This window comes from Synchiropus splendidus, chromosome 1 (assembly GCF_027744825.2).
Source record: "Synchiropus splendidus isolate RoL2022-P1 chromosome 1, RoL_Sspl_1.0, whole genome shotgun sequence".
NCBI lineage: Eukaryota > Metazoa > Chordata > Actinopteri > Syngnathiformes > Callionymidae > Synchiropus > Synchiropus splendidus.
Window position 1 is genome coordinate 70,136,195 of NC_071334.1, and position 16,243 is coordinate 70,152,437.

The following is a 16,243-nucleotide window of genomic DNA, read 5'->3' on the forward strand; positions in this document are numbered from 1 at the left end:
TATATTTTTTGTTGTTTACGGAGCAGGTAAGTTACGAATGAAATTTCCCTTGTGACATGACGTGTTTTGCACTGCTGACCCTTCTGGAGAGCGTTTAGCATTCCATTGACATTACCATTGCCGTCTGTCTCTGATCCATTCAGACACTTTATCCTCACATTGTTTCCACAAAACGTTGCACGGTAATATTGCGCTACTTCCACTGCTTCAGTGCACCGGTGTTTGGTCCCTCCAGTGACGTCACACAGTGACGTCACAAGATGTCGCCGTTTGACCCACTCCTGAGAACGATTCTTTTTGTATACACAGATTGAAAACCCAGTGTTTCTTCTGCTGTATTGGTTGATGTTGGTGACACTTTAAGTCTCAGCATTGGTGCGAGCAGGAGAGAGCCATCTGAGGTTCTGAGTTCTGGTTCATTGGTGAGCAGTTCTTCAACACACTCAGAGCAGAGCCAATCGTGCAAGCCAGCTCGTCTTTATTGTTACGCATATATACACACAGCTCCTCAATACTGACCGTGGAATATAGTCGAGCACCAAGTACTCAATCCAATATACCACACTAATCGAATCTAACATGTGGAGAGAAAGTGGGATTGTAGTGATGAAGCAAGCTGAGGCAAAGCCTGTGGAGATTTCCTCGAAATCCCCCCAGACAGAATAAAATCATGCAAAACAGATTGTGATGAAATTGAAAGTTATTTCAAATAAATAAATAAATACATTAGTTGATGATATAGATTTCTCACGTTGCCCACCCATTATTGGAGACATTTTTGAAAATAGATAGATAGATAGACAGATAGATAGATGGACAGACAGACAGACAGATAGATAGATAGATAGATAGATAGATAGATAGATAGATGGACAGACAGACAGACAGATAGATAGATAGATAGATAGATAGATAGATAGATAGATGGACAGACAGATAGATAGATAGATAGATGGACAGACAGACAGATAGATAGATAGATAGATAGATAGATAGATAGATAGATAGATAGATAGATAGATAGATAGATAGATAGATAGATGGACAGACAGATAGATAGATAGATAGATGGACAGACAGACAGACAGATAGACAGATACTTTATTAATCTCCGAAGAGAATATGGGAATTTCTCTTCAGAGATTAATAAAGTATTTATCTATTTTCGTTTTCACATATTCAAAAGGGTTTGCTACATATGGAAGCTTTTAATTATATTAATCTGTCTTTATATGTTACAGAGTAAGAATAAATAATAAATACACGTTAATGTAGTGTCTGATTGTGAACAGTTAGCTAAAGTAGTTACTGAGCCCAACAGTATTGAAGGGTTGATGAGGTTTCAAGAAACTGCATCCTAGACGCGAGACGGTGTCTTGGTTGAGAAACGTCAAGACGTCATTTTAAACGTTTCACAGCAGACAGCGCCATCTGGTGGCCTCTTCAAAATCACACCGTGTCATGAAACCTCATCCACCTATCACTGTTCAGTTTTATGAAATCAAATTTAGCGCTGTACGATTTGTCTCCTGATTCTACACTGCGTTTGTTTTTTCCCGCTTCACATCCCCTCTGCTGTGTCCTCTCCTCCTGCAGGAAGGAACAAGAATTGGTTGTCACACACACACAGAACATGGTGAGTATGAAAAGAACATCAGTACCATCTGCCTAGTACTGTGAAGTGTAGCGCATGCTGTCTGCAGTGGATTTTCAGAGGCCACCAGATGGCGCTGTCTCTGTAAATTGTTTGGACTTGAACAACCAATTCAATGAAACCTCACGTCATTTCTAAACCAAGAGCGCCATCTGGTGGCCTGTGAAAATGAGGACACTGCTTCATCAACCCTGCACGACTGTTCCACGACACCTCATCTACCCATCACTCGTAACAACATCCATGCTGGTGCTGCTGGTAAAGGCCTGCTTAGTGAGTGAAATGGTTTTCACAGAAAAATTATTGCACAGAAATATTCTGTTTGACTTACCATATTTGTACAGCTCCAGCAACTGCAACTGTAGCGAGAATGGCTGCAGCGAGAATAATTCCAACCCTGTGTCGTTCACCTAGAGAGCAGTAACATCATTTGACTCGGGTTACATTTCTGGGGCTCGACTATGCTACAGAACTGGTTAAGTAACCAGGAATTCTGTCACAAAAGCTCATTCCTCTCCTAAGACGCAACCTGCTACAGAGCAGGTTTTGTGGTGGTCACTCATTCTCAGTCAAGGCACTTCATCAAACGTTCACATGCCTCACAATCCGTGAATTTGTTCTCCTGAGGTGAATAAAACTTTCAACTTTATGGCGCCCACTAGTGATGGCTAGATGAGGTATCGTGACACAGTATCGCAGGGTTGATGAAACAGTGTACTAATTTTCAGAGGCCACTAGATGGCGCTCTTGGTTTCTTTGAATTACTTCATCAGGACACTGGTTCTTGAAACCTCATCTACCCTTCAATACTGTGTCATGAAACCTCATCTGCCCATCACTGGTGTCCCCAACAACAATGAGAAACAACATATGAACTGAGGGAGGAAGAGAACGTCTCCATACATTGATGGTGATGGTGGAGCTCAATTCAGAAACAGAAAGGAGCTTGCCTGCAGGGAAGTCAGCAAAACCAATGACGTCCCTTGTGAGTTGTGACACTTATCATTTTGCTTAACATACGTAGCGCATGCGCTATAGTGGCTGTATCGACGGGATATTAAACATAAATATTTACTTTTCCTTCAGTGGAGATCTGCAAAAAAATGGAAGGGACTGAGGGATATATATATACATGAGAGAGAAGAGGAAGGCCATGGAGAAAAAGACAGCGGACACCATTTTATTTTATTGCGGAGATGATAAATAGTATGCAAGGAACTTCTGCTCTTTTGAAATAGGTGTGTGGCTCTTAAAAGAGCCGTTGTGGTGCACTGAATGTGCTCTAGGTGTGTGGCTGCCATGGAACTGGCCCCTCTGCAGAGAAGTACTCCACAAAGGTTTCCCTCACCCGGAGAGCTTCCCTGCTCTGGTTGTTCGCTGCTACATGGCCCAGACCTGGGAGTGGCTCACCTGCATGAAATGGCAGGCTCTGTCTTGCTGAAGCGTCCCCTGTTGACATCCGTGTGTAACTGAAGAACACACGTAGTCTTCACGCACTTCTCCACAGCATCAGGATAGACATCAGTGACGCGCCTAAACAACCTCCACTGTGGCGAAAGAATGCCAAAAGCACCACTGACCTTTCTACCTCTGGCTTATTGGACCGACAATGTATGAAGACCTATTTTCAATCTTAAACTTTGGGGTGCAGCTAATATTCCGCTGCACTCTATAGTCTGTAAATGATGGTAATTCAAACAGTCCCTCAGTTTCTTTGGCATGTTTTAAGAATCACGGGTCCCCTACAGCCAAAAAATACCAAAATATCAACAACATCAATGTTTTTTTTTTACGTATAATAACAACTGCGATTTGCTTCCAGGTTCTGCTTTGACTTGTCTCATTTAGAAGCCAATAAACTTGAACAAACTTATTTTAAACATTTTTAACAGTGAAAAATAATTTCTGATTCTGAGAATGTTACTAGTGAAGGGGAGAATGTTACTAGGGGCACGAGATGGTGCTGTCGGACCTGAACAACTGATTCAATGAAACCTCACATCATTTCAAAACCAAGAGCGCCAACTGGTTTCAACTCATTCATGCAGGTCAATGTTTTAGAAACTCAATGATAAACACAGTACCTTGGTTGTCCTTCTCTTCGGCATCATTTTGCTCTCTGTGACTGTCCAAGACAGGGAGAGGAATTCTTTTTCTTTGCTCGTCTTTCTCTCCACGGTTCACCACGCATACCACATGACCAGTCCAGTCAAGAGGCAAATCCAGGGTGATGTTGCTGACACTGGTCCAGGTGCGGTCACCATTGGTCTGTGTAGTGTTTTGGGGTTCCCCTGCTGGACCCTTATCGGGGGACACCTCCCACTCGATATGCGGAGCTGGTCTACCTGTTGCAGAGCAGGTGAAAAACACCATCGTGCTCTGAGCGACGGCAATAGCGTGAGATCCCGTTTGGACATCAGATATTCCTTCAGAGGAATGAACATTTGTCAGCAAAGAAAAGGAAAACCAAACATCAAAATAATAAATTATAAATTGTGTCACTCACTGAATATTGCGTTAAGAGCAGACTTTCAAAATGCATGTAAACAGACTACTAAAGAGAAATTTCAATTTCTCTTAGTCGCACTACGCAGCCCGGATAAAGGGGTTCATAGCTGGCATTCATAAGCTAGCATGTAGCTGAGTAGCTGGCTAGAAGTAAACAAACTCCGAGACTAGTCACGGTCTAGTGATGTCTAATAACCGTCTATACAGTGGAGGAGTTGTGCGTGTAACTGTGTGTGTTCCTTGGTCTTGGTGAACAAATGACCAACCTGATGTCAGCTGTGTTGCCATCACTCGTGCCAACTCTAATGCTAAGATGTGTAGCTTTGTCTTCAACTTCCTTCACTCTAGTCGTTTTGATCGTTAGTTCCCACAAGATGTGATTTGTTGGTTTCAGGAGACGACGTTACCATCACCTGAGGTGGACGGCCCATAGTTGGGTTATCACTGCCCTGCACGTAACCCGGGAGAACACGATGCAATCGGACTCAGCTATTGCCCTGGTCGGGTTACGCTCTGCATGGAACCGCACACAGTGTTTGAGCCTGGGTTTACACGAAGGCTCGCTGTCAGTCCACGACACATACCCAACTACACTCAACAAAAATATGAACGCAACACTTGTGTTTTTGCTCCCATTTGTCATGAGATGGACCTAAAGATCTAAAATTCATTCCAGATACACAGTACATTACAACAACATTGTTGACAAATCTGTCTAAATCCGTCTAAATGTGTGGGAGCAAAAAGTGTTGCGTTTATGTTTTTGTTGAGTGTGTAATGCCATCTCTGCCCTGAGAAGATACTACACAAGACTTTTCTCTTGCTAAGCCATTTGTTTGGTTTGCACTTTGCAAATGGCAACAACTCATGTCAGCGCTCATCAAATTTGTCTGAGAAATGCCAGCTAACAATATGAACTTTCATTCTCTCAGACGAAGCTTATCAAACGCTCGAGGAGAGGCTAATATGTGCGCACTACAATGAATCTGGCTATGATCCATGAGGAAGTAAAAGTGGCATGAGCGTACCTCTTTGTGTGTTTGCTTGTGAGGACCACATGACTTTGTGGGGACAAAGACCCGACAAGGCTAAGCCTCAATTTGAGGATGGAGACTTCAAAATAACTAGGTCATTATAATTGGGTTTCAGTTTGGTTCAGAGTCCTGGTTCAGGTGAGCCATGTGTTTTGGATGGTTAGATTCAGGGGGCGAGGCTGGGGAAAGGGTGATGGCAACGAGAGGTCCCCACAAAGATGGTGCAACAAACCTTGGATTATATGTTCTCTATTTGTCCCACAGTGGGGAGATTCAACCTGAGTGTGTAACTGGTTTAGATATTATTGAGGGGACCAATTCTTGGAAACACACCAACTTGTGACAACTTGATTGAAAATAATTGGGTTTCAGTTTTGGGTGGTCAGGTTTAGGGTGAGAGGCTAGGCAAAGCATTATGTCAATGGGATGTTCCCACAAATGTCGAAATACAAACGTGTGTGTGTGTGTTATTCACCTTTCACAGACAGACAGATCTGGCATTTCACCGAGCCGTCAGGAAAGGTGTTAAACCAGCAAACATAGCAGCTCTCATCACTCCAGGTGAGGTTCTTCACAGTGATCGACGGAGCGCTGAGAGAAGCCTCTGAGAAGATGACCTTGTGTTGGAATTCTTTGTTGACCATCTTTCCATACTTCTCATTGTAGGACGCCACATCCTGTTGCATCTTATTCGGCAAGGTCAGCTGCCATATTACTTGCTGCACACCTGAAGACAGATGAATGTTTCTGGAATAAATCGGGTCTTAGTCTGAAACATGGCTTCATTAACTCTGTACAACTGATCCCAAACACTTGGGCTCATCTGTTTCCACAACCTCTGCTCCCTCACTTTCACTTTCAGCCACTGACAAAAAAAGGAACCAAACATTTCTACCATTTACAGCAATCATTTCATTCAAGTTTTGTTTGCTTGTTGAGCGTGTTGTGCTCTTTGCATCTTGAGTGTTTCCTCCTGCAGTCAAAATCAGCAGAACTAATGAGTGAAACGCCGCTGTACCTTGAACACCGTTGAGCGCACACTGCAGCTTTGTGTCTTCACCGTAGTATCCACTTGTGTTTCCACAGCTCCGGATCTCTGAGTGGGAAACTGAGCACAGACACACTCAATAGTTAAGGGCATATTTAAGTAGAACCGGGTGCAACACAAGGTCTGAAGCATCACATCACCAAAATATCTAATCACGCACAAACACATTTGAATATTTGACACTAGAATGATGAATATAAGTTGAAGAGATGAGAAGATGAAACAGCAGCTTCTATCCTCAACTTTTTTTAAATTTAAAATTTCCATCCATCAGCGCCATCTGGTCCGCTCTCCGTCATCATGGATGTTAGGGTGATGACATGACAGTGTATGGTGCGATGCATGAATTGAAATTATTCTAACAGCCATAACGTGAACTAATTGGTGACGCTGAGATGAGGTCACTTCCTTGCTGTGTTTGGATGATGTCTCCTCCATGAAGATTTAAGAGTGGAAAGCACCTACTCATCGAACAGAAACTGGAAGTAAGACCGACTCTGACCTTCTTGTGAGACATTAGCTGAAATGAATTTTAAAAATGGTGGTGAGCAGGTGGTCCCATATGATGAACCGTTCCTGTGCAACACGTCGTGGCCAAGTCAAGAATTCTCCAATGTGTGTATAGTTTATGGCTGGATGCCTTCTCGCATTGAAATTCGGGTTTAAAGGACAGTGAGGGCAAGACCAGGATATCATTTGGGCTGTCGATAGAATAGAACCAACATGTCAAAGCCATGGAAACATTCACAGTCTATGGGATGTTTACCAAGAGGATCTCCAACATGGTGGTCCTCTATTGGCCACTCTGGTCTTGATAAGATCTTCCTATAAGTAACATTTAGAACAGACCTCAAATACGTGGTCAATTTGCCAATAATCGTGAGTTAATTCATATTTACCTCGATTAATAAAAAAAAAGTCTATTGACAAATATAATAATAGTGTAGTAATGGTTACATGTGATAGGTTTCGTTTAGCTTCCCCCGCCTTAAAGTCTTACGAAAACAATGGAAAATAAACGTTTGATCTGAATATCATTTATCGCCGACTCATGGGAGCAGAATGACGTCATTTCGAGAGGCAGCGCAACGTACCTTGAAAAAGAAGAGCAGCGAGAGCCACCAGACGACGCATCCTGCACCAGACTCGGATCTCTTGCTTTCGATTCTGGGCTCCCCAGCAACCTTTTATCAGCTGTTCGGCTGGACGCACGCCAACGAACGCAGTGCGGATTTCACTTTCAATTCAGATTCAAGATACTGGGAACTATATTTCGACGTGATAATATTTTACCACGCGATGGTGTCATTTTATCATCGAGTATCCCGGTCCTATCGCTTCAAAGTACGAACGTTTCATCATGAAATCAAATAATATTTTATCGCTATTATTTTCTAGAAGCAAGTATGGTTCCCATTTGATGGAGCAACCAGTAAGAAGCTTAACTTGGGTGATTACCTTTGTTTACATCACCACGAACTTCTTAAATTACAACACAACACTCGTTTTCGTTTCGTTATGAGGACGAGATGGAAAATACAAATGGACCACAAGATGGCGGCATTGTCATTCCGAAAACTAGACGCCTCAGTGCCTCAAAGGATGCTGGGAAATGATCTCAGTGTGTACGGAAGTCCATGTGATTTCACGGTGAGCTCGTTCTAAGCGAACCATTTAACGCGCTTTGGATACCGAGTGTTGTTTATTCAAGTGGCATCTTATTCCGTCCTGGGTCTCTGTTCGTCTTCTGTTTGAATGAGTCATTTTAGCAGCGCTTCTGCCGAACGAGCCCACTTTAGCAGTTAGCCGGAGCAGCATGATGGTAAGACATGTCAACTTATTAGAAGAGGAGCACGCGTGTTTGTGTGTTTAGTACTCGTTGACTGGTTTGCCTGTGATAAATCCAACCTGCCTCTGTCGTTCGCAGCACTAGATGCTAGTTTCTTTTTTTTAGCTCTGCTCTGCAAGGGTCTTTGACCTCATTTATTCACTGACGTATGGAAAAGCATCGCTGCCGCGAAACATTCATGTTTGGGAAGCAGCGCTGAAGTACTGTTGAAAGTGCATTATTTCATTCATTCAAGTTCAATTTCATCCAAGTACTCAACAACATTCAGAAAGTAACGTGATTCATGCGTTGGTTAAAAATAATTTAATCCATGTTTTTTTCCAGACCGGAAATTAAGCGCAACTTATATTACAAGAAGCTATATATCAGCGTACTGACGCTGGAAAAAAATACCCGAAACACCAAAGGCCCTAATCCGGATATTGAAGAGAAATAAGTTGCAGAATCCCCGAACATGAGGTTAAAATGTCTCTAAACAGCCATGGTGACGGACGATCGCTGGCTTCTGGGAGACGGCAGTGATCGATGGTGGGGCTGCGGAGAGATGCCTCAGAATTCGAGGCAACTTCGGAGGCATTTCCTGGAGAGATGCCGGGGCACTCCCAGACAGAAGCAGCTCTATGTATGTTTGAGCCAAACCAAAGAAGGAGCGTATGGAGTGGACTGAATTTGGAAGGCTTGCTCATGAAATAGAACTCAAGTGAAGTGCAGTGACTCAAACATACAGTACGGCATGTTTACATTCAGCCGTGCATCTCTGGTCCCATCAAATGATATGTCATGCTGGTGAAGTAGAGTAGTTTTACACTGTGGATGGATTGCTTTCTCAGGTCCAGGCAGACCTTGTTTCTGTGTCACATGACTGAAGTATTTCTCTATTTTTGTAGGAGGATGCATCTAGCCTCATGCCCTGGTTCTGTAGTCCCATGTACAGTCGCTATTGGCAGCACTATCATCAGGCTCTGGCCTGGCAACAAAGGCACAGGCGGGCCTATATGATGGCTGTACAGGCAGCCTTCAGCGCCCCCTACTGCCACCCACACTACCAAAGCAGCCACCAGCGTGATGTAGACTGGCAGGCCGAGAACGGTGACTGTTATCAAGGTGAAGACGGCGACAACGACGACGACGATGATGATGAGGAGGAGGAGGAGGAGGACGATGATGATGTAAGCTCTGAAAGTGAGATTGAGTGTGATGTCACCAACATGGAGATCAGTGAGGAACTGCGGCAGTATTTTGCTCATACAGAGAAGCACAGAGCAGAGCTAAGTAAGTATATGTGCTAAATGTTCAAAACGCTTTCATGTGTTTGTCTGAACCTTTTCAGGCTGTTCAGTTTGTTTGAAATCTAATTTGAAAGTTAAAAAAAAAATCTAACATGCCGATATGTAATAATCCAAAGTCACATTTAGTTCATGCCTCTCGCTGCGTCATCAGCAGCTCCATTTCATTTTGGCAGGGACTTGTTGCTTTTTCTACCATGTGTCTTTATAGAAACACAGCAAAGTAAAGTGAATGAAACCACGTCCGTCACTGAAGACTTGTATTGGCTTTCTGCAAATAAAGTTGAACCCGTTGATGTAGATGAGGTTCCATGAAACAGTGTCCTGATTTTCAGAGGCCACCAGATGGCGCTGTCTGCTGTGAAATGTTTGGACTTGAACAACTCATTCAATCAAACCTCACATCATTTCTGAATCAAGAGCGCCATCTAGTGGCCTCTGAAAATTAGGACACTCTGTCATGAACCCTGCGATACTGTGTCACGATAAGTCATGGAACACTGTATAGCAGATAAATGTACTTATGATGTGCGCAACACAGTGAGCCGTCATGCAAATATATTAAGTTAGTTATCAAAAATCATTATTTTATCACCTTGTTTGTGGCCACTTTTTGATGAGCCATATATGGTGCGTTAAGTGTTGTGTTTACTCCTTAATGCTCTGGTAAGAGGATATCGAGGTCTTGTACTTGTGATGCGATATAATACGATGAAACAAGTGGGTCTGTGCAGTTAAGTTAAAGTTAAGATAGTCATTTAGGTGAAACAGAGTTGTTTGAACGTCAGTGTGCGTCCTGGAAAAATGGGCCGCTAGCTGCACGCGCCATTGTGCGTCACTAGTTTGAGAGTCAATAAATATTGACTTTGTTTACTTGTTCTCCAGAGAGGCAGCAGGAGCTGGAGGCTGAGCAGCAGGACTGCTATGTTCTAGCAGACCAGGACCTTCATGCCAGTTCCTGGACCACCAGTGGAGCGCCCCCTGCCGAGCGTCCCGGAGAAAGACGCCGGGCTGAAATGAAAAAACTGTACGGCGAAGATGCAGCAAAGATCCTAGCTATGGAGGCGGCAATGCAACTTAGCTTTGACCGGAACTGTGACTGTAAGCAGCCCAAGTACTGGCCAGTCATCCCTCTCAAGCTCTAGCTCTTCTTTGACAGCTTAGACTTATGTAAACCTCGGTAACATGGAGCCAGTTAGTGCGCGGCCATGATGTCAATTTCACTGACCTCTCAGCTGCTGCCCCAAATCCAACGTATGTGAGTTATGGTTATGCAACGCTGCACCTCAAGTGGCTGCGCACGAGTTTGAAGTCCACTACGTTACTAGGAGGAGACGGCTGGCCCCCTCCAGCCTGCTGCTGCTTTTATGCTGCTTCCGCCTGTCATCATCATTTAAGCACAAGCCATTCCCCCTCCTCCAAATATAGAAGCCCGGGTGAGTCTGGGAGTGTTCTCCTTCTTATTACACTGAACATTTTTTTAGTTTTGTTTAATAAAGTTTTCTTGGATTCTAATACCTTTAAATTGATTGTTTTTCTATAGTGTCATATATATAGTTGCATTCCTTCCAGTCCATCTTGCTTACACCCACTAACTCTGCCATGCTATCATTACCAGTCGCCAGTGATGGGTGGATGAGGTTTCATGACACACGTGTCCTGATTTTCATAGGACACCAGGAGGCACTGTCTGCTGTAGAGTGTTAGGACTTGGACAACTCATTCAATGAAACCTTCCGTCATTTCTAAAGCAAGAGCGCCATCCACTGAACATTAAGACACTGTCAGTGACAGCACGTTGACATCACTATCACCAATGTAGCACTTGGTAATAAGCCGAGTGTTGGAAAAAAAAGTCTAGTCAAAAGGTTTTGTAACGGTACCTTTTACTATACGTCTGCAGTGTTTTAAAGTTGCATTATTCTGTTTGTCATCACCTGTATTGACTCAAATGGTAGGTAGAAGCCATCTCCAAAGAACTTCCTTCTCGCCCTCAACATGGGTGCGTACTGAGTCAAGCAGGAGTCGGTGGCGTCTCAATGCTACATGATGGGTACAAATTCACTACAGATGTGAATTTTCCAGTACAGTATGGAAGCAAAATACGTCCCGTGCAGTACCTACACCCACCACTGGTTGCGCACCACTGGCATATATCTTTTTCAGGCCATGTGGCTTCTCCACTGAACCACTCCCCATGTGACCGTTGAAGTTGATTGGATTAGAGGAGATTGACGATCAGCTGAAGACTGACGGACACAAGTGGATGCTACTGTTCAAACAGTCAGAGAAAAGCACTGTCCATATTTGGCTTATATTGATTTGTTTCTTCAAGATGAAGTCTTTAGGGAGCATTTATCACCCTAAATAAACCACTTAACCATATGTATTCACAGCATACAACAGACCCAGTAATTCACAATTACAAGTATTGATATTTATGACTAGATTTTACCCTGCAACAGTCAACAAAAGTTCACTCTAAAAACACCAGGATTACAGAGTATTAACCATAAATAATAGTTACCCAATCTAAAGTGTTAATAAAATTCCTTTCCAGGCCACTTTTACTTAATAGATGAGGAAAAATAATCTTTTGGATACAATAACCTTGAATCTTATACACTTTAACTTAGGCTTCGTACTTGTTAGATTCAGAGGTTAGATGAAATTCAACTGCCTTTAGTCCTAGTTTTACGAGAATGTTTTGTTAAAATCAGGCACAATGGGCCTCCTCCGACACCCTTATCTCTCCAGGTCCAGCAGGTGATAAGGAAATTCAATCCGGTATTTGCCCGGTTCTGACAGAGAGCCATGTTTCTGCCAGTGGCCATGAGGTTTGTCGCTCGTCATCAACATCATCATTATCACTTATCAATCCCTCCCCGCTTGCGCTCAGCTGAATTTGACTTTTCATGTCCTCATGAGTCCCCTGCATCCATGTTCAAAAGACAAGGTGGGATTTTGTCTTCGCCCTCTCAACTTCCACCTTCAGCAGCAACACATTTCAGTTGTTTCCTCTCACACACTCTGTCCATTCAGAGCACACTAGCACTCCAGAACAAAAGAACGCTCCAGTTTGTTTCTCCCACGCAACTCTACTCTCTGTACTTCCACCTCCCATCCTTCACGTTTATTTCTTGTCCTACATGCGGAAGCTCTAAACTCGGCCCACCGGCTACTCGGATGTGTTGGAATGAGTGGTCGTGGAGGGGAACTGTTGCCATGGTGACGTAGCAGTGAATAAAACTTGGGTGCAGACATCGCTTTTAAAGCTGCGCTGGTGAGCAGTCAAGGATCGCAGGAGCAGCCCACACATGCACGATACGGCCACAGTTCCTCCACGTCCCATGATGATGGTGAAGATGAAGATGATGATGCATATCTCACGCTAGCTTGCGTGCAAGGTCAAGGCAATGCGCCGCTATATTTCTGCAGCTCTCTGACTGAGGTCCGGTGCAGTAGGTCACAGGTGCGCAGAGAAGCAGTCACGTGAAGACCTCAGGAGCCTGTGGGCGGGCCCTCTTGGATTGTTTGCTGTAGTGAGCATGACAACATGTGGAGCAGAGTGGAGACCAAATCTGGGGCAGCAGATTAGCGTCCTGCTGGATAGATTGCTGGATGAAGAGTGCGAGAGGGTGGGGGTGAGTGGGTGTTTGTGTAGGTGTTTGGAGGTTTAGCTCTCCACACCCACAGCGTGCAGATATTCGAATGAGGTGGGAGGAAGGATCTCTGTGCGGCAGGTTCAGAGGGAAGACAAGCACCTATGTCAGGCTGCAGGACACGAAGCCAAAGAGTTGATTTGACTCTGAGCGTCGCATACTTCTATGGATGGAGGAGAGGGAAAACGTCTCCTTGGCGACTGACTGATAGGAAAGAGAGGGGAGGGAGCGAAACTGGGTCATCCTCCTCACAGATTAAAGGGCTGGATTGGGGGCGCAGAAACTACTCGGTGCATTCACACACGAACACGATCAGAGGGTGTGTTTCTCTGACAGTGCAGATCCTTTCAGGTGAGGAGCAGCTCTCACTAAAAGCTTCCAGTCTTCGGATGAAGCTCATTAAAGCGGCAGGGATTAGGCCAACGCAGCAGGAGGAGGCTTCAAGAGTCATCGCTGAGACACCGGAGCTTTCTGTCGGTACGGTATCGTGTGTGAGGAGCTCTGTGAACTGATTTACCTCTGGATTTCAACAAGATAATAAAGATAAAATCATGAACATCAGCGGTTCCTAGGGACACACAGCAGGTCATGAGGTCAAAAGGAGTCAGAGGTGTTTCTGTTTGTGTGGCCTTCAGGCCCATTTATTTTTACCAGTACCATTTCAAACAATGTTACCGTCACTGATCCCATGCTTCCATGTGTCGCGCTTTACAATCTATCCACCGGGGGGAGCAGCCCAGAGTTGCAAATTAAAATGACAACAACAAACTCCAAAACCAACATGGCGACTGTGGAAGAAGTCTTGATAATGCACCTCTTGCACAAAAGAGGGAAACGGGGGCAGCGTTGTGGCAGGTGGTGGTTGGTGAGGCCGTTGAATATATCGCAACTGGAGGACGGAGAATTTCCACCATTGTTATGTTATCTTTGTGTCTCATTTGATCCACGCATCGGATAGTAACACCAACACCGCCCCCATGTTCTCAGGTTGCACTGGCCCACTTGGTTCGTATCCCCAAGCTTTGTGGAAATATTCAGAAATACGGAGGAAATGAATGCACAGCATGGACAGAAGGATCTGAGAGCTACGTTGCTACTTCTTCTGACGATACAGTTCATAAGCCATGAACACAGGAGTCGCCATCAGCACCATCGCATTATCAAGCCGAGAATGGTGTTAGCTGTTGCTGACCTCCACTTCTTTTTAGCAAAAACCAGACGGCGTGAAAACTGTGCTTACGGCTTGGTGTTAAAATAGACACATGCTGAATTCACACAGGATATTTCAGCTTTTGAGCGCAGATAGTGAAGTTCCTGGCAACTTGAGATATCAGTTTTTGATCCTCATCTTCAGACAGTCACGCACAGTCACACGCATGCAAAAAAGATCCTCATCTCAACACTTCCACGAGAGTTTCTTTCGATTTTCAGTATTTCATTGTAAGTTATTGTCAACAGTGGAATAGAGTGAAATTAGAGTTTAACATGCACTGAAGTGAAGAATGCAAAAAAAAGAGAAAGAAAATACAGTCTTCCGGAGCTAAATGACATTCGTGTAGAGTTTTCTCTGATAAGATCTGAATCAGAAGAGCTTACTGGCAGTGTCTCCATGGCAACAGCATTATATATATATATATATATATCAGAGTGAAGTTACCAAGAAGAAAAATCTGACGTCCTTTCAAAGCCATTTCAGCATCTGCTCATGTATGTTTATGCTCTCTGATCTCTGTGTGAGCCGGACTGTGATCAAGGCTCCTTCATCTCTGTGCTGGCCTCCATTCTGTTGCTCTTCTACACCGGCGGTGATGTTCTTGAATCATGGTCGGATTTAAGTGTGACAGCAGCTCAATGATGACATCATCTGCACTGTTATGTGAAGCCATTCCTGGCCACTCCGATAACAGCTAAAGTGGCTGCCTTCTTCTACCTGTTTTGGAGCATCTGGGTCTGGTCCTTCAGTAATCCGTGGAATTCAAGCAAAGGCACTAGTTTGCTGTCTTAGGGATCGATGGCTAAACTGGTGGAGTTGGGATGTAACGATTCCAACCTGTGTGACTGAAATAATGACCTGTTCTAGAAACAAACAAGTCATTAAATAACTGCAAATGTATTCACACCAACCAACACCTGACATTGAATTTAAAACAGTAAACCTCTACAATACTCATACAACAAAAATAAAGTCACAAAATATCAAAAGTGCAACATCTCTTCTGGTTAAATGAGCTGTGGCTGAACCTACCGCTCTCAGTTTAATGAACAAAAAACAGAGCACTCTTATTTATCTGCCGTCACAGCCTGTTGGAACACACCTCCAATGTATCTTCGTGCATCCGTTTACTCATGAGAATAACTACCAAAGAACCAACAAATTCAAGTATTCCCTATGTATTCCCCGACAGAGGAGTCTGATGCAGAGCTCTGGGCCCATAACTACGCCTGACTTAGCCTCAGCTCTAGTGGAGTAGAGTGACAAAGACTATCACTGGCTCTGACCCTTCTATACAGATGTGTAGTCTCCACTGACTGATCTTGGTCTCTTGAGGACCGGGTTGCCATGGTGCCAGAGTCAACTCCCCTTGGTTTGGAGCGACGTTGATGTATCCTCTTGTCGTTGTTCATTTGAAGTCCTTCTTTGGGATGAAGCTGTTTACAGACATCCACTCCACTCTTCTGCTGGTTGACTGGATCGTCCCATCTCAGCCTGGCTCTGTGGTCCACAATTCATCCTGCTCACCCATGGCTGATCCCCACAGGTTTCTTTCTTTCTTTCACATCCCTTTACTTTCCCCACATATTCTAGGCTGTTTGGACTGGTTCTGAGTGTGATGCCTCCTTCGTTTCTCCTTGGTCCTCGTGCCAGATGGTTCCTGTTTTTCATAACTCACTCTTCCATCCACGCATCTTTCCTCGCTATCCATACCGTGCACACCACTCACACCTCTCATCCAGGGTCAAATTGAGGTTACCTTGCCCAATATCACAGCGTCTGTTGGATTCAATCTGTTATGAGACAAAACACTATAAAGCAGTTTATTCAGAAGCTCAAGATAACTTGACTAATATGATCATGAGTAAAATTATTCCCATGAGCCTTGGACCGCTGGACACTGGACCGCGATGCTCAACCTCTCTTGCTCCGCCGCTGTCACGCCACTCTTGTTTGCTGCTGAATGGCGTGTGAAGTCACCGTCACAGA

At 44.2% G+C, this 16,243-nt stretch overlaps 2 protein-coding genes across 3 annotated transcripts; one reads left to right on the top strand and one right to left on the bottom strand.

The window, feature by feature from the left end:
• Positions 1-27: 27 nt before the first annotated feature.
• LOC128752810 (OX-2 membrane glycoprotein-like) lies at positions 28-7,736 on the bottom strand. Its single transcript, XM_053854445.1, has 6 exons — positions 7,339-7,736; positions 6,215-6,304; positions 5,672-5,923; positions 3,739-4,080; positions 1,986-2,064; positions 28-1,590 (listed from the first exon to the last, which is right to left on the bottom strand). Exons 1-6 carry the CDS (start codon positions 7,376-7,378, stop codon positions 1,536-1,538), a joined length of 858 nt encoding a protein of 285 aa, XP_053710420.1. The 5' UTR covers positions 7,379-7,736; the 3' UTR covers positions 28-1,535.
• Positions 7,373-10,847, top strand: gemin8 (gem (nuclear organelle) associated protein 8). Of its 2 annotated transcripts, none has more exons than XM_053854447.1 (3): positions 7,373-7,894; positions 8,981-9,365; positions 10,265-10,847. In XM_053854447.1, the coding sequence occupies exons 1-3, from the start codon at positions 7,763-7,765 to the stop codon at positions 10,522-10,524; spliced, it is 777 nt and encodes a 258-aa protein (XP_053710422.1). In that variant the 5' UTR covers positions 7,373-7,762; the 3' UTR covers positions 10,525-10,847. The 2 variants fall into 2 exon arrangements, with proteins under 2 accessions (XP_053710422.1, XP_053710423.1); XM_053854448.1 differs by having other exon boundaries at positions 7,386-8,066.
• The last annotated feature ends 5,396 nt before the right edge of the window (positions 10,848-16,243 follow it).